This window comes from Nicotiana tabacum, chromosome 3 (genome assembly GCF_000715075.1).
Source record: "Nicotiana tabacum cultivar K326 chromosome 3, ASM71507v2, whole genome shotgun sequence".
Taxonomy (NCBI): domain Eukaryota; kingdom Viridiplantae; phylum Streptophyta; class Magnoliopsida; order Solanales; family Solanaceae; genus Nicotiana; species Nicotiana tabacum.
This window is the reverse complement of record NC_134082.1, coordinates 211,859,725-211,887,510: the sequence shown is the minus strand read 5'-3', so window position 1 is coordinate 211,887,510 and position 27,786 is coordinate 211,859,725. Positions and strand designations below refer to the sequence as shown.

The 27,786-nt window shown below is 35.4% G+C and overlaps 3 protein-coding genes and 1 pseudogene across 5 annotated transcripts; 2 read left to right on the top strand and 2 right to left on the bottom strand.

Annotated features, from left to right (window-relative positions):
* Positions 1–380: 380 nt before the first annotated feature.
* On the top strand, positions 381–5,402 carry LOC107825067 (altered inheritance of mitochondria protein 32-like). Its single transcript, XM_016651931.2, has 5 exons — positions 381–786; positions 1,080–1,165; positions 1,739–2,044; positions 2,554–2,637; positions 4,260–5,402. The coding sequence occupies exons 1-5, from the start codon at positions 397–399 to the stop codon at positions 4,576–4,578; spliced, it is 1,185 nt and encodes a 394-aa protein (XP_016507417.1). The 5' UTR covers positions 381–396; the 3' UTR covers positions 4,579–5,402.
* LOC107824666 (putative pentatricopeptide repeat-containing protein At3g01580) lies at positions 4,995–10,192 on the bottom strand. Of its 2 annotated transcripts, XR_012708154.1 has the most exons (3): positions 8,975–10,192; positions 5,607–8,887; positions 4,995–5,535 (listed from the first exon to the last, which is right to left on the bottom strand). XR_012708154.1 is itself a non-coding variant. In XM_075250556.1 (2 exons), exon 2 carries the CDS (start codon positions 8,125–8,127, stop codon positions 6,169–6,171), a length of 1,959 nt encoding a protein of 652 aa, XP_075106657.1. In that variant the 5' UTR covers positions 8,128–8,887; positions 8,975–10,192; the 3' UTR covers positions 4,995–6,168. The 2 variants fall into 2 exon arrangements, 1 of the variants encoding a protein (XP_075106657.1); XM_075250556.1 differs by having other exon boundaries at positions 4,995–8,887.
* A 6,923-nt stretch (positions 10,193–17,115) lies between these two features.
* LOC107825163 (chalcone isomerase-like protein 1) lies at positions 17,116–19,480 on the bottom strand. Of its 2 annotated transcripts, none has more exons than XM_016652024.2 (4): positions 19,118–19,480; positions 18,088–18,331; positions 17,895–17,986; positions 17,116–17,429 (listed from the first exon to the last, which is right to left on the bottom strand). In XM_016652024.2, the coding sequence occupies exons 1-4, from the start codon at positions 19,398–19,400 to the stop codon at positions 17,296–17,298; spliced, it is 753 nt and encodes a 250-aa protein (XP_016507510.2). In that variant the 5' UTR covers positions 19,401–19,480; the 3' UTR covers positions 17,116–17,295. The 2 variants fall into 2 exon arrangements, with proteins under 2 accessions (XP_016507510.2, XP_075106656.1); XM_075250555.1 differs by lacking the exon at positions 17,116–17,429 and adding an exon at positions 17,437–17,579.
* A 2,341-nt stretch (positions 19,481–21,821) lies between these two features.
* On the top strand, positions 21,822–26,956 carry LOC107825249 (uncharacterized; annotated as a pseudogene).
* Positions 26,957–27,786: the final 830 nt, after the last annotated feature.

The following is a 27,786-nucleotide window of genomic DNA, read 5'->3' as shown; positions in this document are numbered from 1 at the left end:
TTATGAGCCGAGAGTCTATCGGAAACAACATTTCTGTCCCATCGGGTAGGTGTACACACTAGCCTCTCCGGACCCCGCTTGTGAGATTTTACAAGGCCGTGTTGGTGTAGTTGTTGTAAAAGGTATTGTTAAATTTATTTTCTTCCAATGTACTGTATAGTAACGAAAACAAAAGACTATATTTGATCAGTCCAAAAGAGGAACAACGAAAAATGAGCACTTTTTGTTATACAGAAACAAAAATAACTAACTCCAAACTTATGGGACTAGAATGAGCACTTTTTGTTAATTTTAAATACGAAAATGGAGCGTGAGACTCACGATCCACCGGTCGTTGTCAACGATATCATTTCATTTCCTCTTAAATCCCAACTCAGTCTCTGCCTAGCAAGGCTTATGCCTTTTAAACATCTACGGCATTCTCTTTCCTCAATCACATTTTACTTGCACTTCTCTCCAACAATCTCTCCAAAACCCTTCTTCACTCGCTTCTCTGCCGTAATCCTATCTCACGTGATGGCGGCAACACCGGAAAACTTCTCCACCGACGCTACTACTACCGTCGTCACCGACGCCGAAGCCGACGATGTTAAGTTTGGGTTTCAGCGTGCGGAGATGTACCAGAGTAAACTTGCGGGTACTGCTACTTCCTACGATCGTCATCTGTTCCTCTGCTACAAATCTCATGAGACTTGGCCTTCTCGCGTTGAAGCCTCTGATTCCGATCTGCTTCCGAAGTTACTCTCTGATGCTCTTAAAGCTCGTAAGGATGATATCAAAATTAAGGTTAGTTTTAACCTAAACTGATTACTTTAGTTAACGGCTCTACGAGAAACTTCTAGACTCGAATTAAAAGGGAGGTGGATGCCGTTCGCCTAATTGAAATGCCACGTAATCGGTGGATTTGATACTCTATCAGCTTTCTAAGTGGGTCACTGGAATAATGCTTTTAATTATTTTGTGTTCTATAATCATTTTTAGAGCGGGATTCATAGAACGAATTCAATTAATTTGAGATTGAGGTGTAGTTGATTGATTGATATTGATCGATTGTTTATTTTCGTGATTGTTTCTTGTAGACTATGTTGACGATTTGCGAAGTACGTGATGACATGGAAGTATCAGATGGAGATGTTTTGATTTTTCCTGAAATGATCAAATACAGGTAGTTTATTTGTTTGTTCATTTTAAATTCATTTATTTTCAAATTTGGCATTGAGCAGCAGAAAGCTGATATTCCTTGATATTCCATGTATTATGGGATGAATGAAACATTACCTAATTTTAAAACAAGAAATGAGAAATAAGCATTCATGAATTTGACTTGATTCTATTAGCTGGATCCCAGCTTTTTTATATCAGAAGAAAACAGTTTTGATGTAGGTAGATACCGCATTGAAGTTGCCCGCATGGCTTCGTTCAAGTGGCAAAGGTTGAGGGAGTTGTGACTTAGATTACTGGTTCGGTCCTGCATCATGCGAACTAAGCCTGGTATTTAAGTGGGGACGGGTAGAGGGGTTGGCCAATTTTCCCCAAGTTTTGGAGGCTGCTGGGTCTTAAGGGTTGGCCCCAGACAGATTCCTCGGCCATCAAAAAACAAAAGATTCTGCACTGAAGTTACTTTTTGCTTTACATGCTTTTTCTTTGGTTGCTTCAATATGTCGATCTCAACTTGTATGCTTCATCCCAATCAATTCTGTCTCATGGTCGATATCCACGTCTTTTGTCTATGGTGAAGGGATTTGAAGGAGTCGGATGTGGATGCATTTGTTGATGATGTGCTTGTCAATGGCAATCCTTGGAGCTCTGGATCGCAGGAGTCGCTGAGTGGTTCTTATGTGTTTGTCTGTGCCCATAATAATCGAGATAAAAGATGTGGTGTTTGTGGACCAATTCTGATTGAGGAGTTTGGCAAGGCGATTGAGTCCAAGGGCTTGAAAGACAAAGTTTATGTGACAGCTTGTTCCCATATTGGTGGCCACAAGTATGCTGGTAATGTCATAATCTTCAGTCCGGACAAAGATGGGAAAATTGTTGGCTACTGGTAAGTCCTATTCTTCTCTTATAAAGGAAGACCTGGATGTTGTTTTAGCACTAGACTCCAGATCACTTTGTACTCTAATAAGGGTAGTTCTTCATGCATTTTTGAAAATCTTTTACCTTGGATAACTATTACTATAGCTAAGTTTTTTGTATTTGGTTGGATGTAAAGGTATTTCACATATGATAATTGTAGAAGGTGAGAGAGGGGGCAAGGGGGATGGTGTTCTGGGCATATTTTGAACGCTAAATTGACACTGTTATTTACATATTGGTTGAAGCAAGTGAAATAAATTACGAGTTGTGATACTTTAGAGGAATGGTCAATTTTTCCATTCAGTTCAAAACATTTCCGTTGTGAAAAGATTTTGAACAATTTAAGCCAACGTGGAAAATGATTTCATAAAGAAAAATACACTTTCTAGTTTCTAAGCAGCACCTTAAGGGTCAAATAAAGAAGCTTTGCATTAGACTGTCCATTACAGACATGTTATATGTGCTGCCTTAATGTAGGTATGGCTATGTTGCACCAGATGATGTCCCTGTTTTGCTTGATGAGCATATTGGAGAGGGAAAAGTCATTGAACGACTTTGGAGGTTTGTATTGGTTGTCCTTTCCTTTGTTTCACTTTTGCATGCTTTGCTGTTGTTTTGCCACATGGTGCAAGTTGCAACTTTTCTGTTTGGCTTTTGGAAGATTGGCCCTTGGCTGCTTGAGGAAATATCATGATGTTTTCCATGGTTTAAGACTCTTGCAAGATAAATCTTGTTTTTCAACTGTGAGCTTGTGACTCAATGTACTCTTTAACTATGCGATTTGCTCATACCTATATCAATTTTTGAGGGAGCAGCAGTTGCTTCCTTTTCCTTTGAGGTGGAGCAGGGGAACAATGTTAGTACTTTCTCAGCGTCACTCACTTACTCAGTCCTCTACTACTAAATTGATCACTTAAGCTCTTGTCATTATTCTAGATGTTGTCTATAGAAATGGATTTTAAGAACCCACCTGTTCCAATTTGCTTTGCAGTTTCCGCATGAAACCAGTCACCATGATTCTTTCCATTATTACAGTTAAACTTCCCCCAAACTGAAGTGTTATTTGCGCCATACCTCCACATCTTCTATTTTCCCTAAGCAAATTTCACAGCACTAAGTAGTGAGCTTAAGATGCATAGTTGCCTCATAACCTCATTTGCTCCTATTGCTGACTTTTGCATAAAAGGCTATCATAAGACAATTATTGGAGATACGCCTATCGCAAGACAATATAGATCATTTAATGATTGCTTCCATAAAAGAAAAGTTTCATTAATTAACAAAAGGTTGTCTCTTATCAAATTAGGAAGAAGAAATGGTTGTTAGTAGAGCATAAAGGGTATCAGAAGATGATGAATCCCAAGTTATCGGGATCTGTGTTTGTCTGTCCCTACTTATTTGATTGGTGTGAGGTGCCATGCTTAGTGTCGATTTTAAGACTGGAAAGGTTTTGGTGGTCGACTGTTCGGAAAACTTGTTTACTTTTGCTATCTAATTAGGTCATAGTGTGGCAAAACTTATTCCTTTCAATACTAGTTTTGGACTAGTGGTAAGGTGATCCGTTTCAATTGCAGAAAGGGGATATTCTTGGGTTAAGAGTGTTATCACTTAGACATTGTGTAAACGGAAGATTTTCCCATTATCAATAAAATTATTTGCATTATAAAAAAAAAATCACTTGGACATTGTTTGTTGATGGTATTATATAAGTATATCCCATACAATAGGCCACCTAATTTCAGAAACGCGCAGCTTATTCCTTTCTCTGCATCTCTTGATCATTATGTGGTCAGGAGGGAGACATGTTACTTCTTAAATATTTGTCAGTTAATAAGAGTTATTCTTGTTTAAACAGTCAAATAGTCCTAGTATGAGGCCATATTGTCTTAGTCAGTTCCATATGCTGGATGCGCCTCCACTATGATTGGACCAGTTTCTACGAGGACTTCTTGGGGGAGCCACACCCCTTTATTAGGCCTAATTGCCTCAATGCGGTCATAATATTTGCAAAATCTGATGGTTTGGTTGACCTACATCATGCTTCTTGGACCTCTAAATTTAATCGTCTCTTAAGTTTCGGATGGAGGAAATTCTTTAGCACACTTGCGAAGCTGAATTTGCTTTGCTTTTATTCTAATTGCTGTAATCACAGATCTGATACATTCTACTCTGCTCTTCTGTAGGGGCCAAATGGGACAATATGATAAGGTTACTGAGAAAGTGAATGAACAGAGGGTTCCGGAAGTAACCAATGAAGAAACGAAGCCTCTAGAAAATGGAAGCCAGGAGAGTGTAACTGATTTCAGCTGTTGCCAAGGTGCTGCAGGAGTTTCTTGTTGTAGAGATGCAAGTGCTGAGCAGAAAGAGAGTAAGAAGGGGCAGGGAAGAGTTTCAAACTGGTTCGGCAAATGGGAGCAGCGTGAGGTTCTCACAGTCGTGGGCGTGGTTGGAGCAGTGGCTGTTGTTGCTGTGGCTTATGGCTTTTATAAGAAGGCTCGGTGAAATGTCATCGTCTCATTGTTAACTTGGCATAAACTTGGCGCTCAAGAGTCTTCAGGCATCTAGTTCTTGTAGAAAGGTAATAATGTTCGTTATAATCTCGAACCATGATATTGCATACATATTGGTATACGTTAATCTAAGAGTGGAAATGTAATGCAAAGTGTAATTCCACTATGGAGATGAGTTCCTTTGCTCATTCCCAACAAGAACCTAGAAAGGCTGTTAAATATAAAGTGCCAACTGATAGCTACAGGTACCCTTAAGTAACACCATACAGAAATTCTTTAAACTCCAGATGCCTTGCTGGTTTTTGTTTCTCCTTGCTTGGATTCAAGGGTGAATGAGATCAATATGGTTTTGTTAGGTTCTCTATCTTAAGTTGGTAGATTCACTAATTCTCTGGAGGCTGGGCTGGAGTGCAGCTTCTGAGTCGTTATGGGCAACTTTTGCTTTTTTTCTTCTTCTTGTGAAACAGGGTGATAGTTTCTTCAGCCTACGCCCTTTGACCACTTTGGAAACGACTCAGAATACTTCTTGATGAATAGCTAGCAAATAGTAGTGATATGTCTGGTCTAAGAAATTGTTGACAGAGTTGTTTTGTTAACAGTTACTGAATGTTACAACTTACAAGTGCGTTTATACGAGGCTTGGTAGATATAGTAAACTTTAGGCATCTTTTTCATCTCAACTGCCCACCTTTGGGAATTTGAAATGACAGAATTCTTCCTCTTCGTATGCATTTCTGGTTAAATAATTGATGGAAGATTTGACAAATAAAGAAAGAATCTTTGTTCAATATATGGCAACATGTGGATTTTGCCACCGTAGTTTCAACTTATGTAAACCGAAATGAAAACTACGCAAACATGCACAATTTAATCTACTTGTCCAGTATGTGCTTTACAAGCTCACCATCCGGCAAAAATTCCACAACCACAACCCTTCCATAAACATCACCTAAAGAATCAAAAAGAATTATCATTACTGAAAAGAGAGGTTAATCTTATGGACTTTCAGCAAATACTTACCACAATTCGCTAGACCTATTAATCTGCATTCATGTAGCGTTAAGTCCACTAAAAAGGGTGCTGCTTCCTACGGGGAATTTCTCGATTCCACGGGCTCAAACCCTGAGAAACTTCAGTTAAGGTGGAAGGATCTCGTCCACTAGCTCAACCTTTGATTTGAGCAAATACTTGTTGACATATGATTGTTATATATTGAAGCTACAAAGATGCAGGACAGTTGAGCAACTCATTTCTGACCTTCCCGCTTGTTTCCTGTGCAATCTGTATGAATATCCTGGATCTGTTGATGCTATAGCAGTCATTGACTAGTAAGCTATGTACCTGATACCGACATCCAGAAATACTTAAACCATATCTAAATGCGGATAACACACTTGAGCAGATGTCGTTTGTCTCAAACTTCTGAAAATATGAAACTCTTTCAGCACAATTCCGCAGAACGTTTCAATTAGGATCATTGCCTGCCTCTCTCATTTCGCCTCAAAATTTCTTAGGAATCTATAGATGTGCTCTTAAGTCCCAGTGATATCACTTAATGGCTAAAAAGACATGGACTTAATTCCTAAAGTCTCACAACACTTTGGCCAGTTATCGTTTTCAACTGTTTCTCTTTAATTGAACCTCTAAGTTCAGCTGCACCATCCCACTTTCCATCAACAGCATACACATTTGATAACAAGATATCGATTGCATGATCTGGATCTAATTGGAGAAGCTTCCTGGCAGCGACTTCTCCAATCTCTGTATTCTGATGAATCCCACAGGCACCAAGCAAGGCCCCCCACACGTGTGCTCCAGCCCGTGAGTGCATTTGATTAATAAAGCACATAGCCTTGTCCAGTTCTCCAGTTCGTCCGAGTAAATCAACAATGATTGCATAATGCTTTGATTCTGGCATCAGTTGGTACTCATTTAACATCATATTGAATAATTCAATTCCTTCCTCAACAAGACCTGCATGACTACAAGCTGCTAAAATTGAAAGGAACGTAACTTTGTTAGGCCTAACTGAGGAATCTCTAACCATACGATGAAATAACTTAATCGATTCCTTAGCTTGTCCATGAATTCCATAGCCTGCAAACATGGAGCTCCAGACAACAATATCTTTATCATCTGTTAATCCTTCAAAAACCTTAACAGCCTCCTCCAAGCTACCACATTTTGCATAGCATTCAATAAGTGAAGCCCCGACGAAAGAATTGCTGGTGAATCCTCCTCTAATTACATAACCATGAAGACAAGAAGTCAATTGAATAATCCCCAACTCAGAACAAGCTCCAAGAATTTTAACCATCACAGTAGCATCAGGCTGGATATCACTAGACGTCATATCACAAAAGATTTGCATCGACTTGTAGAACATTCCATTTTGAACACAACCACATAACAGAGAAAACCACGAAATATCATCTTTGTTCAGCATTCTATCAAATACCATAATCGCTTCCTTAGGTGAACAGCAGCTCATGTACATATCAATTAAAGCCGTGGAAACCAATATATCTAGTTCAAGACCTTTCTGGAAAGCTAGTTCATGTATTTTCCTACCTTTGTCCAAGTTACAAGAAGCTTCACATGCTTGCAAAGCACTGATCACACAAACCAAATTGGGTTCAACACCTTTATGTATCATCTCATCAAAAAGACTTATTGCTCTATCAGTAGCACCATTATGAGCACAACAAGAAATTATACAACTCCATGAAATTACATCTTTTTCTTCCATCATCCTAAACAAATTTACCCCATACTCTATGGACCCAGTCTTTGCATATAAATTCAACAAAGCGTTGGATACAGGTAGGGGACTTTTATTATTCATTCTAATTACAAGCCCATGAACGCTTTCCCCAGCTTTTAGATTCAGCAACTGAGTACAAGCAGAAACAACAGTGGCAAGGGTTACTGGATCTGGACTAACGCCACGTGTCATCATCATTCCAGTAAAAACAGCTAATGCTTCATCAGGCTTAAAACTTTGCTCATAACCAGTAACCAATGTTGTCCACAAAACAAGATCAGGCTTTGTATATTCCTCAAAGACGCGTAAAGCGTCGTCCATATCTCCACATTTTGAGTAAAACTGAATGAGGGTCGAGCCTAGAAACATGTTTGAATGAATGTTACCATGTTTTATCCCGAAGCCGTGAATCGTTTTGCCAAAATTTAGTGCTTTTAATGCAGAACACGACTTTAATGCAAAAAGTAATGTGAAATGATCAGGCTTTTCGAATGACAACATAGATGAAAAGAGAGACAGTACTTCCCCATATCGTTTTATTCCAAAAAAGCGTTGTAGAATGCGATTGTAGGTGTATGCACTTGGGTGAGGAATTTCATCAAACACTTTACGGGCAGTTTGAACAGGTAACAATTCGAAATATAGCTCTGTCAGTTTAGCGGCGAGTTGAATGTCTTGATTTAGTCCAGTTCTTATGATTAGAGAATGCAATTGGGTCAGCAATTTGGCTGTTGTACATACTCCGACAAGCTTCAAGACAATTTCCCGTGATCTCATAAGTAGCAAAAGGATAACCGTTCTGATTTACAAATATATAGGATTAGCTCGAGCAGCTCAAGTACAGAAGACAAAGTAGTGCAAAGTCAAAAGCTAGTTACAGAGAGGGAGATTTAGTTACAGTTAGTTGAGGTAGTTAGAATAACAGAATTCTGTTTGAAGGAATGTGCTGTAGCTTTATCATTGTAGATAGGCAGAATTAGGGGTCGACGTTCAGTATTTCGGTTCGGCATTTCGGTATTCGGTTTATCAATTGTATATACCAAATACCGTACCATAATATTTTAGTACGATTCGGTATTTCTTATTTTGGTTCGGTACTATTTTGGTACGGTTTCGATTTAAACCAAATCTTCGTTGTCTCCCCCTCCATTAACTAGCAAACATGGCGCCAACATTATTTTACCTTCAATTACTCTAATATTGTGCTTTCTTTTTCTTGATCCTCTAAAGTTGTTCACGGAATCTTTTGCCATTCGTTTGATACCTACATTTATGTGTTTGAGCCTATAAGATCCAGAGTATTTCAAAAGTTACATCGACTTTTTACATTAAGGCCAATGCTGGTAGCCAATTTAATTTGAGATTAAGCACTACACACCAGATTAAGAACTTTGTATTAAGGCCAATGCTGAAAAAGTGATCGTTCTACTACACCACTATGTATTTTGAGGTCCGAAAATTACAATGATGGTAAACCAGCCTCCTTTTCTAGTTGCCAATTCTGCTTTCCGGATGCATTTCTCCTCTGGGGGGTTCACTGTAAATAAATGAAACTTATATAAGAACTTTATACAAGAAAATGGCATAATTTCATGAATAAAATATATGCCAAATTGTGAATTACCATTCTCAAATGAAAGCTTGAACCGAAATAGAGAGACTTTCTCAAATAAATGAAAATATTAACTTGAAAACTTCCCGTGACAAGTTTAACTTATTCTACTTCCTCTCTCATGTTTAAATGACTGAGAGACAAGCTTGAGAATACTTTAAGACATGCATATGCCTTCAGGTTTTTTGTCGCACAGCTTTTATGCTCAACAAATGACATTAGAGCTATTGATATTCCTAAAAGGCTCGAGAAACTCTGGTGTGTAGTGTTTAATCTCAAATTACAAACTCTGAGAAGTCCGAGAAATTTTAGAAACAAGTTGACAGTAGTGAGATTTGCTTTTGATCTCACTTCATTAAACTATACCGAAATACCGAAATATCAATAATCCAATACCATATACTGTACTGAATTACCGAAATACCGTAATTTATGTACCGAAATAAACCGAAATACTGAAAAATCGAAATACCAAATTAATTCGGTTCGATTCGGAATTCGGTTTTTCGGATTTTATGCCCACCCCTAGGCAAAATGGCCTAAATGGCACCTATACTTGTGACACTTTGTCATGCAGGTCCTCAAACTTAACAATTTGCCAATTGAACACTTACACTCCTTCAAACCGTATATAATAACCGTTTATAACCATTGACCAAGCTTATGTGGCATTAAATCAGCTGAGTTGGACAAAATGTATGAAATACACGCGTATAAAGCGAGTGTAAACAATGAATTTGATTTAACACTGATATGAGATTTAAATCAAATTCCTTAGGGCAAATCATTGATGTAATTCCCACAACTAACATCCAACAGGACCAACATATCACTTTGATCACTAACAATAACTTATAAGAAACCACTTAGGAAGCCTAGTTCTTGCCATAACCCATTTGATCTTTTTTTTTTCATTGTTTTGTTTTTCTCAGAGCAATTATGAGCAGAAAATTAGAAAGAGGAAGAAGAATTTTGTATGCAAAGAAACAAAGAAAGAGGAAAAGGGAAGAAGAAGAAGAGATGCGGCAGAAAATGAAGAAAAGAGGGGAAGGTGAGAGAAAGGCTAAGGTATGGAATGGTATAGCCCCCTTCTCTGAGTAATATTAGGTCAAAATTCGATTTTATTTCTCTATGTATATATATAACACAGATTTGGATAATCACTCCTTAAATTTCACTCCGCGAATTCCCCAAACCCAAATTTCTAGTTTTTGTTCCCTATGTAATTGTAATCAAAATTCTATTTTGTTTCTCTCTTTGTAATCAATTTTTAGATGGGGGCATACACAGGTGAGAGAAGGCACAGGGTAATTGGAGATAAGAAAGAACTCACCGGCGAGAATTCCCGGTGGTCGGAGGAAACCGGAAAAGCATGATGATTTTTATGTTTGAATTTTATTTTTATTTTTGATTTTAATTATTTTTAATCTATCATGTGATATGACATCTACAAATTGTTATTTTCTGACGTGGCAGCCAACGTGGAGGAGATTGTATTACACGCACTGACAGCCTCCTGTCATAAGCGTTTATTATATATGGTTTGAAGGAGTGTAAGTATTCAATTAGCAAATTGTTAAGTTTGGGGACCGGCATGACAAAGTGGCACAAGTATAGGTGTCATTTAGGCCATTCTGCCTTGTAGATACTAGTGTTTTAAAAGGCGATTTCGAGGCAAACCCTGGGGCGAGGTGCACCAAAAAGAGTACGAAACCTAAATGCCAACTTTTTGGACTCAAAATACCTTTCTACTGCCCAGAAAAAAAGGTTACTTTTCTATATCTAACGCGGTATTATACCGTGTTATACTTTAATGTTGTTTCTGCCGTTAAAGTATAACGTGGTATAATAACGCGTTATATATAGCGTTGTATAATACCGCGCTATATATAACGCGTTATTATACCGCACTATGCCTGTTAAATAAAAAAAACCCTTCTTCTTCCCACGACAGAAACAAAAGCTTCTCCAACCCCCCCCCCCACCCACCCACCCCACCCTCTTTTTCTCCCACAAAAAACGAGTGGACTCCACCCGTTACACAAAAAGATAAGATTGTAGGTCCCGCATCCAACCTAAGCCTTCTATTGTTGTGGTTTCTTCGTTTCGGGCTTAAAATTTCAATTTTTTGACTTTTCTAAACAAAGTAAACCAATGTATTCAGATAGTATTTCGTGTCTTTACAAATGATCCATTCTCTTCCTTTTATAGCTATCTCCAAGTTATACGTTATGCCTTTGTCATAATAAGGCCATTATAGACAATTAAAGGCATTAAATGCTACGTTACATAATCATTGTGATTCAATACACCCGTACGGGTTACGGTCCAGGCCGGTTACGGGTTGGGGCTTAACGGGTTCGGGTTCATCCGGGTAAAAATTGAACCGTAAGGGTTACAGGTTAAGGGGATCGGGCCGGGTTTAGTGTATTTTTTAATTTTTTTGTATTTTGTATAACTATTGTAAGTTATATTAATAATTTGTATTAATTTAAAGATTACAAGTTATATTAATATAAAATTATTAATATAAATTGCAAGTGCTACATTTATTTCAAAATTCAAAATTAAAGTTTGCATTTAAAAAGTAAATTAACAAAAAATAGTAAAACTAAATTTTCATGCATAATAAATTAACAATACTTTAAATTAATCTAACAAACTAAAACATTAAGCGTAAATACGTCCAATAATTTTAAAATAACACAAATTGTCTTAAAATCTTAAATACGAATTTCCGGAGGACGCTCAAGACAATACTTTATATGCCTCCTTAAACTGCTTGTGCCAGACTCTGAACGAAAATTTAAAACTTGACCATAGTTCTTGCACTTTACTTTCTGACCTTCTTCATTTTCTTCTACCACCTCAAAGTGTTAGCCAAACATATGAGCGCACTCTAGAAGTACGAGGCATGATTTAAATTGAATTGAGATTTGAGAATTTGAGATTGAGACTTGAAATCTTGAAAATTGGAGAATGAGAGAATGAGAGAAACTGAGATTGAGAAATGAGAGTTGAGTGAAGAAATGAAGAAGAGGGGGGTGTATTTATAGTTTTAGAGAAGGTTAATTTTGTAAGTTGAAAAAAGGTTAAATTTTAAAGAAAAAAGAGGCTATTAATACAATTAACCTGTTGGGCAACGGATCCCTGCCAGGTCTGACCATTGCCAACGGTTAGTGGGCCCCACTTAATTCAAAAAATTAAAAAAAAAACAGAAAAAAGGTTGTACCGGGCCGGGCCGGTTTAACCGGTACACGATACTGTTCACGTGGACCGGGTTTGACCGGTCCGGTTAACCGTTACCAAAATTTAAACGAACCAACCCCCTCTACCCCTCCTACCCAGCCCCACCCAGCCCCCTATGTACCGGGCCGGTCCGGTTATGGGTCAACCCGATCCGTTAGACACCTTTATAGACAATTAAAGGCATTAAATGCTACGTTACATAATCATTAGGATTTAATACAGATTCCCTAACGTTTTTAGTATTTAATGCTTATTAAATCTGTATTTGTACTCTCTTGTGCTATCAGATTCATTCTCCTTGATTTTTGGATTAAATAGGTACGAGCGTTGAGTCTTCTGAATAACTGCTCGTGCCTCTTCATGTGCCTCTGCTCGTATCTGTTGCAACTCGTGCCTCTTTGCCAATCATAACTCATTGACCAGTCTACGTGTCATGACACGTCATCTTCCAATCACTGTAATATGTAAACTCAATTTTTCCCAATACTATCCCAATAGACAACTACTTGAAAAAATTTCGCCTGAACTAGAGAGAACACCGGAAAATTTTAATTAGTGTTTTGCCGAACCTTCACTTCGCCTTATCATTGACTATTTTTTCAGCTTTTAATTGAATTTTTGTAATTACTCCAGTTTGAGATCTTGTGAACGTATATTGTAGAGATAAAAGGTTTGTTCAAATTTGCAGAATAAATATTGGGAATTGCCGAAGGACTTTGGCCGGAAAACTAGGGATTCTAGGGTGGGAGATGGCATGATAATGGTTTAGTGGTAAGAGAAAAATAGAGTGTGTAAAACATGCGCGCCAGCTGTAAAAAATTATGTGTTGTCGTAGATACACTCTGGAAATGTCGAGTGTGTAAGATAATATTAGTCTATAAAAAATGTGTAATATGGATTTGTTCCATAATTCTACTGCTATTGAAATGCACATGCACTGTGTCATCCTTCCACAAGACACAAGTTGTCATTTAATTTCCTGACTTTAGAGAGTAGTCGTATAATAAGAAGTCTTTCTTTGTTAGATTAAAGAAAGAAGACGTAGCAAGTAATTCTTTTCTTAATTAAGTGATATAAAAAAGAATGAGTTGAAATATATTTTTTTCTCGAAGAAAGACTTGAAATAACAGTACTCAACTGCTCTCCCAAGTCAAGAGAAGAGATTAATTAGAAAGTAATCATGATTACTTCTCGGTGGGAAATTATTTAAGAAGAATAACTTGTAATCATTGGAAAGTAATCATGATACTTATCAATGGGAAATACGTGAAAAAGAATTACTTCTAATTACACCCCAAACTTTGGTAACAGTCAAGAAATGAGATTAAGAAGTAATCATAATTTATTTTGTGGAAAATTTGATCAAGTGAGATCCCCAAAAACCAAACTTGGCAAATAAAAGTTGAATAAAAACTTCAAATGCTTTTGACATTTTTTTCCGTAAAAGAAAAAACATAGAGGTGCCTTCAGCGTGCAAGATTCTTGAAAAAGTCTTGACATTAATAAAAAAAATTAAGTAAAAGTTAATTAATCATTTAAATATTGACATGATTTAACGACTTATTGGATGCTTACTAGAGATATAACCGTTTATTAGGGTGACATGTTCATGAATCATGATAATAGAAAGCTAAGTTGTCGAAATGTCGAAATGAGCTCCAAATTAATATCTTAAGAGAGGGTATTAGATCTTAGTTTTACTCAAATAACTATATATACACTCTTTCATTCTCTATCAGTAATCCAAAGTTTTGTTAATATGGCTAGTGGAAAAGAAATGCTCAAAATTTGGCATAATTTTCACCATTCTCTTTATAGCAATTTCTGGTATGTTACTATATCACTCTTTATCAAGTCTTATAATTTTACTCCTAATGATTTGATTTTGTCTAAAATTATAGTATATGATATGCAGTTGAAAATTCTTGGTCTCCAAGAATATTACAAGTGATGGCTTTCAAAAAGGTGATGATACCATGGTTTTCTATACATTAGTTATGCATAGGATAATACCAAATAGGATATATAAGTAATGCTTGCATAACTAATGTATATGTTCAAAATATCTACCAAACATGATATTATTAATACATAAAACTAATGCATGCATTATTTTATCTAATGCATCTTACCAAACGACCCCATATAGTAACTTGTGGAAAGAATTGCAAGATTGATAGTGATTGCGATGATGGTTGGATTTGTAACGCATGTAAATTAACTCAAATGCATCCTCCCTTTGGAGAGTGGGCATTGGCTTGTGTAATTTAATTCCTTAAAGGATCATTCGGGTGGTGAAATAAGAGATTATAATCTCGGGATTATTTGATCATATGTATGGTACAATTTTTTAATTTCGGGTTTGATGTCTGGTACGACAAGAGGGGTTGCTCTGATGGTAAGCAACCTCCACTTTCAACCGAGAGGTTGTGAGTTCGAGTCTCCCCAAGAGCAAGGTGAGAAGTTCTTGGAGGGAAGGATGCCGAGAGTCTATTTGGAAACAGTCTCTCTACCTCACGGTAGAAAGTTCAGCAGTTTGGGTTGTATTCATCGCTAATTTCTCTCAATGTGGTTTTCGGATTTAAGTATTTCTCTTGGTACTGCACCTCTCCTTTAATTTGTTTGTTATCAGAACAATAATGTTCAATTCAATGACCAATCACTTAGTTGAACTGAATTAAAAATTAAAGAACTATTAGAAATTAAACCATATGTATTAATCTTTAACTGGGCTAAAAATATGAATTTGGTTCGAAGATATACCGTGTACGTAATCAACATACCCACTTCTTCGAAATTCGATAAATAATAATTAGAGTGGAGCACTAATTGTACAAACCTATATATGGAAAATCACCAAAAAGAACCTATAAGCAATGTTCTAACTATGTTAAGCACGTTGGTCTCTAAATCAGAAATTGACTTACGAGACATTCACTATTTGAGAGCTAGGCACCAAAGTAAATATTCTCCGGTCCACAATAAGTGACAAATTTGATTTGGGGACACTTATTAAGAAAATATTAAATTCTATTCGAAAATAGTTGGTGTGACTAAACTACCCTTCATTACATGTTGCACCATAGTTACAATAGCACTTACTTGTCTTCTCAAATGTGATGAGTAAATGACTTTTTAGGAAAGCGAAATACATAAACAACCCCTTTAAGTTGTCATCAACGATCAGACAGATACCTTAACTGACCTATTTACCATTTTAACACTTCTTCTCCACTAAAGTGCGACCTCGTAAACGTTTCACGCTGACATGGCAAAGTGTGTGCTTTATATTTAATTCTAAGCACGTGAAACTCTAAAAATTAAGTTTTTTTCCTTTTTTTTAAATTTAAAATTCAGCTTTATTTTATGTGGAGCACCATATTTTTATGTGGGTCCCACTACATTTTTTAGTTTTTCACACATTTAATTTTACTTTCTTCCCAAAATATTTCATCTTCGCCAAATCACTAGCTCCTCCACCTTCCGCCATTAATCCACCTCCTCTTCTTCAATCTTGAAAATAATGTAACAATTAATAACAACCACTCCACCATAACAATTTTACTGACCACCCACAAAAGTTCCATCCCATTTTACTCATGGTTAGAGCTGCTGGGTCTTCGCAGCTTTAGTTCGTCGGAGAAAAATAGATGCTAGGATGACTGTTTTTAGTGATCTCTTCCATGGTATTAAGGTGGAGTTTCAGTTGGTTAAAAATGGAAGAAAAGAGAAAGAGAGAGATGGTGAAATGGGTGCTCTACATGCTGTGACCTCTTTATTTTGGGAGGGGGATTGGGGGGTGGGGGGAGGTAAAGGAAGAAGATGAAATAAGAGGGGCGGCAGTGTATGTTTATTGGTAAAAAAAAAAAGGTTTTTTGCTTTAATTTTTTTTGTTAATTATATTTGTCAATTTTTTTTATTGCAATATACATTTGTCATTCTTTAAATTGGTTCATTTTACATGTCATTAGTGAGTGTAATTCACGCATATAATTTGCCGGACTCAGATGTTCACGTGGTACACTTAATAGCCACTTGAAGTGTTAAAATGATAAAGGGGTCAGTGGAGATGTCTGTTTGATTGTTGGGGACAACTTAAAGGGGTCGTTTATATTTTTCGCCTTTTAGGAATACGTACATAAGGGTAATTTTGAAAAAACAAATTGAATTTTTCCTTGATTATATAAATAAACACTTATTTTGGAACAAAATAAAAAAATAAATTGATCACTTATTATGGACCGAAGGGAGTAATACTTAATTAAAGAGCCAGACATCAAAGTAAAAAGTATTGTTTATTATCTCTATATATATAACATTTTAGCCGTAGATATTTCTTTTTTTTTTAATCCAATTGAAGCTTGTATATGTAATATGATAGGACCAAACTTATTGTTGTATATGAAAGTAAACAAAATAAAAAAAAAATCAAAAAGAGATGAAAATATGATGTAAGCGCTTACATCGACATTCTTGTGATGTAAGCGCTTACCTCGACATTCTTATGACGTAAGCGCTTACCTCGGCATTCTTATGATGTAAGCGCTTACCTCGGCAGGGCATTCAAATGCTTATAAATAGGGGTCTATATTTTCATTTATAGATCATACCAAAACTTCTTCTTTCTCTCTTCAATTAATAAAGAGTTATTTTTTGTGTGACCGTGGAGTAGACAAAAATTACCGAACCACGTAAATCTTGTCTTGTCTTGTGCAATTTATTATTTTTTTCTCTTAAATACGTTTTCTTTTTATTATCTTGACACGCTTCCCAACATAATATATATGTACCTCTCTCTCTGCGTGATTTGAGAGAGGGATCCTGAGGGTTAGGGGATATGAGTATTGAAGCTTTGCGCATTTGAACTAACACATTCTGCATTTAATTAATTCAAAAGCAATTAGTATCTCCTAAGTAATTCTTTTATTGAAATTATCAAGCTAACATTATATAGCTGAACTAGAGACAAAGTGACCACAGGTGAAAGAACCCCACTTTAATTTCCCAGCGTTTTTTTCTCCACGAACAAAACACCAACTTATTTCCTAACATTTTCTAAAAATTGCTGAAATTTCTCAACTTAATTAGAACATTGAGAGCATGGATGTCCCAAACTTGTCCTTGGCTTCCTTGTCAAAAGGATCCTCACCTAAATACATGTAAATGTATGCCCTGCACAGTAGTTCACTTTCCACCTTGCTCACTATCTCACCCATCACTGCATTTATTTAAGGTTTATAAAGTTAAATTGGCTTGAGTATTCGATAGCATGAAATGGATGATGAGAACTAGGAGCAGCGGCGGAGTCGGGATTGAACCAAAACTACTGGATTCAACCGAATCGGCAATCAACACTCTAGCTCCGTCCCTAATTAGGGGTGTACATTTAGTATCACAGAATTTTTTCAGAAAAAGGTTATCCATAAAAAAATTATTTTCTGATGTTTCGTTACCAAATATTATTTTTCAAGAAAAAGTCTATCTAGAGGGGGAAAAATGACTTTTTTCACTTATTTGCAAAAGTCATTTTCCTTGTAACTTAGACATGATATTTAGTAATTTTCTCATAAAATACTCTCCAATTTGCTATTACAGTTGATCTTTAATGTATATTTTTTTCAAAATACATTTTTTTTCGAAAATATGAAAAATCACTTTTGTTGTCCAAACATCAGAGTTTTACCTTTAGTCTGAAGAACATATCCAGGAAGCCTAGAAATCTCAATCACTGATCCAGAAGTGAGCTTTATGTCATCAGATGCTTCACCCATGATCCTAATATAACAACACAATATTAGAGTTTTGAAAATATATATGGTTAATTACAATTAATTAGCTAAGTATTTAAAGTTGTTATAATTAAGTAGTACTAGTACTTTTTGGTTAGATCTTCATTCTTGCCACCAGTGAGTTTTTTTATGGCTGCACCAAGGCCTTCATCAAAATTCTTTCTGACCATACTCATTGATAGCCCAGAAAACACTATCACCAATCGCACCATCATCCCAAAATCACTATCAATCACCATTTGATACATTTCCTTTGTTGGTTTTGATGGTGCTTTGTTCCCAATTTTTGACTGCATTAATTCCTTCATTTTCTCATTGTCTGCATATATTCCTGGATTTTCAAAGAAGAAGAAATGGTTAATTTGGATGAATACAGCAGTATTTGTTTCTAATATCCCTATCAGAATGTGTTTAAAACCGGTAATGCATGACCAATAAGGGTTAGGTCTCGGTTCGAGCTATGGGTATGAAGTTGCCTTTGTTAGGAAGCGCTTTACCCCCACCCAACGTAGGACTTTCTGGCACGAATACAGATTTAGTCGAGCCATAATACGAGTACCAGACACCGAATGAAAAATTAAAAAACGAACTGATAATGCATGCAAAATAGAGGGTTAATTTCATGTATACTGAATTTTAGTTACTGTAAAAGTAAAGTCAGAAAACTACTTTTTATTTCATTGTAATAATTATCGAAAATATCACCAAAATACTTTTGCCAACTTAAAGTAACTAAACTTAATTTAACCACTATATATAACAGAAAGTTATAAAAAATTTATCCACTATAGCAGTAAAGTCAACTTGATGAATATATTTTGTCGTTATACATATATATATAGTGGATAAAGTTTAGTGATATTGCCGTTATACTACCTAATTAATTATTGGATAAAGTTTAAAGTTCCCCAACAAGGGGAATACGTGGCAGCAAGCCACATCCTAAAGAAATGAGTTTAGTTACTTTAATATGACCAAAATTTATTCTAGACTTTAGAGGATACAGTTTAGTGATCATACCTAAATAAAACTAATAGAAATTAAGACAGAACCAAAAGTGAAGTTATGCTGCTAACATTATGAAAGATATAGATTTAATTAGAAGATAATTAATTACCAAAGCCATATATCTTGAGGCCTATGCCAAGCATGCTTTTCTTCCTTAAACCAACAGCTTTCAATAACTTCCCATCTTGTAGTTTGACAGGAAAAGTAACTCCAGTTTTTGGTTCAGTTTCAACTGGAATTTCCTCCTCTTTTATGAGTTCAACTTGGTCACATTTCTCCTTCTTTTCCTTTTCAGATTTTTCACAAACAGAACTCTCCTTTTCTGTTTCAGTGTTAGCACTCTTTGGTTCAACTTCAGTCTTTGTAGTGACATCTTCCATTGTGCTTGGCATTTTTAAGCTGCTTGTTAAATTAAAGGCAAAAAGAGGATTGTCCGATATATTGGTTTTTGTTGTGGTTTGAAGTTTTAGGGTTAAATGGGGTTTATTTATAGGGTGAAATTGCATGAGGGTTTGCTGTGAAATATCATTTTACTTGATTTTCCCATGCAACGCAAGTACCTCGGTATGAGCATTTGAGATAAAGGGAGGAGAAATTTTCTTATACGTGTCATTTCATTTCACGTAGAATCATTAACTGATCACCTTGAATTGAAGAAGGCAGTAAATTTCAATGTATGTGATACACATTTCAAGGACCTGAGATGTTGGCTTTCATTAATGATCTCATTTAATTTCTTCATTGTGAGTGTCATTCCAACAATTTCGAGGTGATGGATGTACTAATCGAACTGGATATGATGGATAGTAAGACTGACCATAAAATGAAACTTGACACTTGCACAACTAGGAAAATAAATTTTATTTTGAGCTCAACTTTTGACCTTAAAAGATGGCTTATACAGTAACAACATGTCCAGTATAATCAGGGGTGGATGCACCATATAACTATCGGATTCAACTGAACTTGGCACTTTTGACGCGAAGTATAAATTTATGTGTAAAAAATCACTAAAATTGTAGTAATAAATAATAGATATGAACCCATAACTTTAAATGTTGAACCCATAGAATTAAAATCCTAGATTCACTTTTGAGTATAATCTTACAAGTAGAGTCTGAAGAGGACTATATGTATGCAGACCTAGCCCTTATCCTGAGGAGATAGAGAGTCGATTCCAATCAGGGGCGGATCTATTCAGTAGGTTTGGGGTGGTACGCCACCCACAAATCTTGGTCGAAACTTTGTATCTTGTTGGACCACGGATTTCGACTTTCTCAGATGATAATGGTGATTTGCAGAAGAGAAAGTTGGGTAAAAAAAGATGACCTAAGGACACTAAGGTTCAAAGACAAGGCACAAGCTTTGTCGGATTCTTCGAGGATATGTCTGAACAAGGATACAATATAATGGTCTAAGATGGGCATTTGTTTTTGGGCCTATAACGAAGTGGACTGGCTTTGGATTATCACTTGGGCCCAGAATTTCACTTGGCCCTTTCTGAGTTATACTAGAAGATTCTTTTATATTTAATTGTAAGTAGATTTTCCTTATTCTTATATTTATATCAAAGTTGGTTATTCCTTTACCAATAGTATAGGGACAGTTGTCATAGGTTGTAATACATAGATTCCTTTCTAAATTGTATAAAGAAACGTTCTGTACAGAAGAGATTTCATTCAATACACAGAAAATTTTCTAAATTTTGTTCTTTACATTATCTTTTCCCATATGGTATCAGAGCGATAAGTAACTCAGGTTGCAGATCCTACTGCTGCCTCAGTCATGCTTGATTCATCTCAATTCCAAACAGAGTGTTAGGTAGAAAACGACGGGAACACTGATCCAAACAGAGTGTTAGGTAGAAAATACAAATGTTAATAGTTGTCAGCAATGTTTTAAAAGGCGGGGTCGTGAGGCGAGGCGTTTTACCTCTAACGAGGCTAGGCGTAAGCCCTGAGACATGGGGCGTAAGTCCAAGGATCTTTAATTTTTACTAATTTCAAAAATTTTAAGATAGTATAAAATAAAAAATAATTATAAAAAATACATTAAAATCACAAAATTATAACAAATAATCTATTGAAATATTTATAAAATATAATTCAACTATGAATAATACGAAAAGTATGACCTATATCATAATATACAAATTAGTTGCAACGTGATTACAACTCAAAAATCAAAAGTAATGTATTCTATGCGAAATGTTATATGTATATCTTAAGGAATAATATAATCAAAAGTAATTTGATATTCTTTTTAAATACTCCTTTTATTTAATATGCTTTCTATTTGAGAGAGAATTTATTAAAAAAACATAATTCACAATTTAAATATGATTATCAAGCATCATTTATTTTTAAGTTTCAATAAGTTAATAAAATGACACATAATTCACTTTACTATACCGTGATAACTAATTATTTGTAAATAGTTACTAGCTAGTACTGGGCTATTAAATTAATAAGTATGGTATCTCGTAAACGTGAAAAAATAATATTTTGAAAAATAGTTATAAAAAAATTATGGACTATTATATAATAAATACATAGCAAAAGTTAATGAATAAATATTTTTAAATGAAAGATTTATTTAAAATTTACTATCATATCAGTTTTAGTGGATAATATGCAATATTTTTTAATTTAATAATGACATAAAATACTATTAACGTAATGATTATTGATTAAGAAAAAAATAATTTTGATTAGTCAACTATTTATTAAAAAAATTTAAGAATTTACTAGGTTAGTTATATACAATTGCATAAAGTTATATTAGGCGAGCCATGCATCAACGTGTCGGGGGCCTAAGCCGCGACGGTTGAGGCCTAACTCTCACGCAACTAAGCGGTGCTCCGCCCCACGCGAGCCCGGAGAGTCTCAATTATTATGCATTTTAAAAAACACAGGTTGCCAGTACCCAATTCCCAATTGGAGAGCGAGCGAAGATGAAGATGATGAGAGGTGCAGTGCGTTACTCCTTCAATGGCAATCCCTTTGTCTCATTATTTGCTATTTCTCGTTTCAATGCTGTGATTACTCATTCTGCTTCGGCAATTACACCCAGAGATTATTCTTCCTCCATTTCGACAAAGGGGAAACCTTGGATTCCTAAAGGATTTGAGAACGTCAAGTGTTTAGATGATGCTCTGAGTCTGTTCCGTCAAATGGTCGAAACAAAGCCTCTTCCCTCTCTCGTCGCCTTCTCGAGATTGTTGAAGACTGTTGTAAATATGAAGCATTACTCTGCTGTTGTTTCTCTTTTTGGAGAAATGCAGAAATTAGGTATTCCAGCTGATGTATTCATATTAGGTACTGTGATTAACAGTTGTTGCCTGATGCATCGTACTGATCTCGGGTTTTCTATATTAGCCATTCACTTGAAGAACGGCATTCCATTTAATGTTGTCATCTTTAATACCTTACTAAAGGGACTCTTTGCTGAAAATAAGTTAAAAGATGGAGTTAATTTGTTCAAAAAGTTGGTGAGAGAGAATATTTGTGAGCCTAACAGATTCACGTATGAAACAATCATGAATGGGCTTTGCAAAAGGGCAAATACTGATGAGATCACCTATAATGCGATAATGGATGGATATTGTTTATGTGGTCAAATGGATAGAGCAAGGAATTTTTTTGATTTCATGGTAGATAAGGGCATTGAGCCTAGTATTATTAGCTATGCATTCTAATAAATGGATATTGTAGGAACAAAAAAGTGGACGAGGCCATGCAATTATTTCTTGAAATTTCTCAAAAGGGATTGAAACCTAATATCTTTACTTGCAATATTGTCTTGCATGGTCTTTTTGAACTTGGAAGAACTATCTCTGCACAAAAGTTCTTTGTTGACATGCTATCCGCGGGGCACATACCGGATTCGTACACTCATTGCACTTTACTTATTGGTTATTTTAAGAATGGACTTGTTGAAGAAGCTATGTCACATTTTCATACGTTGGAAAGAAGGAGACAAGATACAAATATTCAAATATGCAACGTTGTCATGGATGGTTTGTGCAAAAATCGTAAGCTCGACAAAGCTCTGGCTATTTTGAGAAGCTTTCCTTAATAGGTCTACATCCTAACATGATAACATACACTACAATGATTAATGGATTTTGCCGAGAAGGATTGTTAGATGAAGCTAAAGATATGCTAAGAAAAATGGAGGACAATGGTTGTTTGCCAAACAACGCAACTTATAATGTAATTATGCACGGATTTCTCCGAATTAAAAAAATTAGTGAAATGAAGGCATTTTTAAGGGAAATGACGGGGAAGAGCTTCTCATTTGATGCGGAGGATCCTTCTTTGCTTGACATGATACCTGAGTTTCCCTCGGAAAATAAGAAGTGAATTTATTTTCACTTGGTTTATTCGTCTATGCTCTCATGTTATGCAATTTCCTTTCACCTTTGAAAACGAAATCACATCCAATGGAATTGCAGAAACTGAGAAAATGACAATTAGAACATTGGTTGAGCTCTCCGGGCAAGCTCATTGAGGGAGGTACATTAGTTTGATTGTTTTCCCGCTTTTCTTTATCTTGGAAATCAGATGTTGTTGCACACTATATCAGAAATAATTTGAGTTTCCTTATTTGCACGCGTTATAAGTCTAGGAATATCAGTTTAAGTGGTATTAAGTTATCTCGAGATACTATCACTTTCTATCTTTTTAGAATCAATAATTACTCTCTGTAACTTAGAAATTGCTGTAGAAACAATGTTTTCTACAATATATTAGGTCTTGGTAACATCAACCATAAATGGAACACCAGAGCTAACAAGATCAAAACCAAACTTGTATCCCTGAACCATATGGTATGTATATTTGTGATTTTCCTGCAATTGACACATAACTTGTTAAAACCTGACAGAGCATATTATTACGGAACTGTATCTAAATTATTAAGTTATGTTTTCGGAGGTTTTTCTCTGATCTAAAATAATAGAACAATAATTATGTGAAGAGTAATTAACTTTATTAGTCATTGGACTAATAATCATCAGATTTCAAAATGGTTGTAGTTCATATTGTTATTGTCAACTAAAATATATAGAAGATGGAGGAAAGGGATGCCCTTTGAAGACGTACAAATCTGTTTGCAATTCTCTCCTGTAATTGTTTGTTTCTTGATTTTAGATTATGGATTTTAACTTTTAAGTATAAACTCTGCTTGTTTATTTTAAGAATTTTGGGAAATGGGGTTCTATGTTTCATCTCATATTTCAGCACTGTGTAATCTAAAGAAGTTTCATTACTTGTTATCAAATGGTGTTAAAACTATCAATCTACTTCTCAAAATGACATTTTGCTCTCTGGTTACCTGGTTATGTCTACAAGAAAAGTATTGATTCATGTTTGTCTTTTTACTTATCCAGCACACAAATAGTCAACCCTAGTCATGGCACATACCATTATCTGAGCCCCTGCTCCAACTGGGGTAACTTACACATTGCTTGCAGCTCGCTTCTTTGTGAAACTTCTGAAGACCCTATTGCTCTTAGAAGTGTAAAGTTGTATGATGTAACTAGTGTTACTCTTTGCAATAACAACTGGACTATGGTACGAGACTGAAATTTTTGAAGTTGGAAAACCGTTTCATTTGGAATATAAGCTCCTGCCCAGGCTACAGTAATTGCATGTTTAGAAGGCTAGAAGCTACAAGTGATAGCTCATTATGTACGTACATAGCACATGTTTGATAGCCTAGAGACTAGGAAAATCTGATTTATATTGTTATGAATATTTCTCTTCTATTGCAGTGATAGACCTTCTGATGGTACTGTTAACTTAGTGACTAAGTACAAAGCAAGATATTCTTATTAGCCAATGTGCTACTAACCGCATTTGACTAGATTTTTTTGTTGTTTTTGTGTTTTGAATGTCATTTTCACCTCCCTTGCTCTATCCATCAGGTTCCAGGTGAAAAAGAAGAAAGCCTGTTGTAATTTCATGAGCTTTATGCTTTCTGGGTGCAAGATCAAGAGACATTTGCAATCTCTCTCTTCACTCTTCAGTGGTGCATACCTGTTACAAGAGGTACTTTTCTCTCTAAGAACTGCTTGGTTTTTAAAGTGTTCTAGATTCTAATTTCAGTACTTTTATGATTAAACTGCTTCATAAGGACTCTTTAAGGTTGTTTTGTTGGTTTGGCTAAGCAAATAGCCTACCACATCTGTTATTAGTAAAATCCATGTGTCACCTGGAAAAACAAAATGATCGTAGTTTCTGGTGAGACCACAGTCTAAGAAAATGATTGGTGAGAACTGTGAACCAGTTTGATAATCTATTTTGGTTTTGGAACTATTGCAAAAGCTTCTCGGACAAAGTAGTGCGACTTAGTTATTGTTAGAGCTTATTTTGTTCATATAGCACAATAGAGAATTTAATAATGTATTCGTGTCTTTCTACAGGAGATTTGAACTTTAAGATTGGCTACAGCATATCACTTTCTATGCTTATAGGTTTGTGCTTATGTTTTAGTTAGCTTCCAGCTTTCACTTCGGTTTTCTCAATTTGTTTATGCGTTTAGGAAGGAATCTGCACTATTTCTAGCATTTCTGTTTCATTTAGAAGATCACTGCATTTGGACATTTTTATTTGATTGAGAAAGTAGTATTCTTTAATTAATTTCTCAAAACAGTTTTCTGGTAAGCGAAATACCCTGCAACTATACCTCCGTCCAGGCACCAGGACACCACATTTCTTTCCAGCTTCAGTGCCATTGTGTTTAACCTTCATTCAAATTTAGAACCCACAAATAATGCCCAAAATACACCTGATTAAACTTCACTTTGCTTAATATATACAGGGTGAGTAACGAACTAATTGTAGATCCATCCAAGACAATCCCATGCTAGATCCCGCATTTGAGACGAGGTAAACTATTGAGACTTGAAACTGATACTGTCAAAATCTGCTTAAGAACTATGCCAATTCAAACGAGTTGCTGTCATTTTCTAATATTGGTTTCTAAAGTGTTCTATATAGAGTAGAATAGTGATTCAGAGATCCCATATTAACTTTGAATGGTATGTTAGATGTATTCATCATAAAGGGAATTGCTCTTATTATATAACTGTTAAGGTAAAGCTTGTGATTCTCAAGTAACGTTACAAAGAATACATGTATGTTGCCCCTGAGATTTATCGGTCTTAAAAAAAATAGTACATGTATGTTATTTTCTTATTCCATTAGAGTTTGGTATATACGGCAAATTGAAAATGTTTAAAACTGTTTGTGTGGTCATAGATTTGACTGTTTTCTGCTGTTAACGGATTGGGTATTTTCTATTCACATAACTCTGGTTCGGGTATCGTGCTGGAACTTTTGACTTTCGCGCTTTTAAAACCTGGTATACACATGCTATTAGCACCTGGTTAACATGTGGTCTGTATCATCACCTTTCATTACTGAAGTCTCTCTGTCAAGGTGTGAGTTTACTTGTTAAGACATGATCATTCCGACTTCTGTAAATATGATTATCCAATTTATTACTTCACAGATGTCTCATGATGCTTATTTCACTCAGAAGAATCTCCAGAATAGGCGTGTATCTTAGTGCAACAAGTAACACATTTGTTTGAGTTGGATTGATGCGTAGATCTACAAAGGACGTGTTCTGCTTCTAGGAGGGCTGCAAGTGCACAAAGAGCTAGGGATTTGGAAGACTATAGCCACCTTACATTTGATCAGATTGTCGAATGAAAGAAACCAAATATGTGAAGGAAAGTCTACGGTTGTACAATTTTTGAAGTTCGAAGTGTTAACCTAGCCTCTGGTGTATATTAAAATTTTATGTACATGATCAGCGTTGAGTTGAGAGTCTTTCGGAAACAGCGTCGCTACTCTCTGGATTAGGGTAAAGTATGTGTACATTCTACCCTCCCGATACCCCACTCGTAGGAACTCACTGGATGGTTGTTGTTGATGATGTACATAATTATAAATTTTTATGCTAATCTTCTCAACCCATCTTCCCCAAAATTCTCATGTTTCATGTACTCTCCCCTCCCCCCCCCCTCGAGACTCTATTTTCTTTAAAAATTTAATTATTTTTTTTCAAAATTCACATAAATCCAAAAGAACTAATGTGTTACTTTACTTTTTTCAACAAGTATAACGCTCTGATTTGAGCTCGTTAACTAAAAAATACTTTTTTTTGTTGAAAAGAAAGTATCTTTTACAACATGAAAATAACTTACTCATTTAATTAAATGAAAGAAAATATTTTTCCTACATCATGAAAATAAAATACCCTGTTTGTCGAAATGAGAAAAAATATTTTTCCTACGTCATGAAAGTAAAGTATACGTTTTGTTCAAATGTAAGAAAATACTTTTGCTACATCATGTAAAGAATGTAAAGAAAGTGTTCGTTTTGTTAAAATGAAAGAAAATACTTTTTTTTATGTCATGGAAAGAAAATGTTTGTTTTGTTGAAAATAAAAGAAAATGGTTTTTCTACAATATGAAAAGAGAATACTCGTTTTTTTAAAAATTTAAAAAAAAGCTTTTTCTGCATTAGGAAAAAGAAAATATTAAGTTTATTGAAATAAAAGAAAATATTTTTTCTACATCACGAAAAGAAAGTACTCCTTTTGTTGGAATGAGTTGGTGGGGTTGATGGGATGTGGAATAGGCAAATAAGGTTGAAAAAGAGTTTTGAAAATTGTTTTCCTTTTTTGATAAGGAAAACATTTTCCTCCAATTGATGGAAAATAAATTTATGAAGAAAATATTTTAAGCCAATCAAACATGAAAAT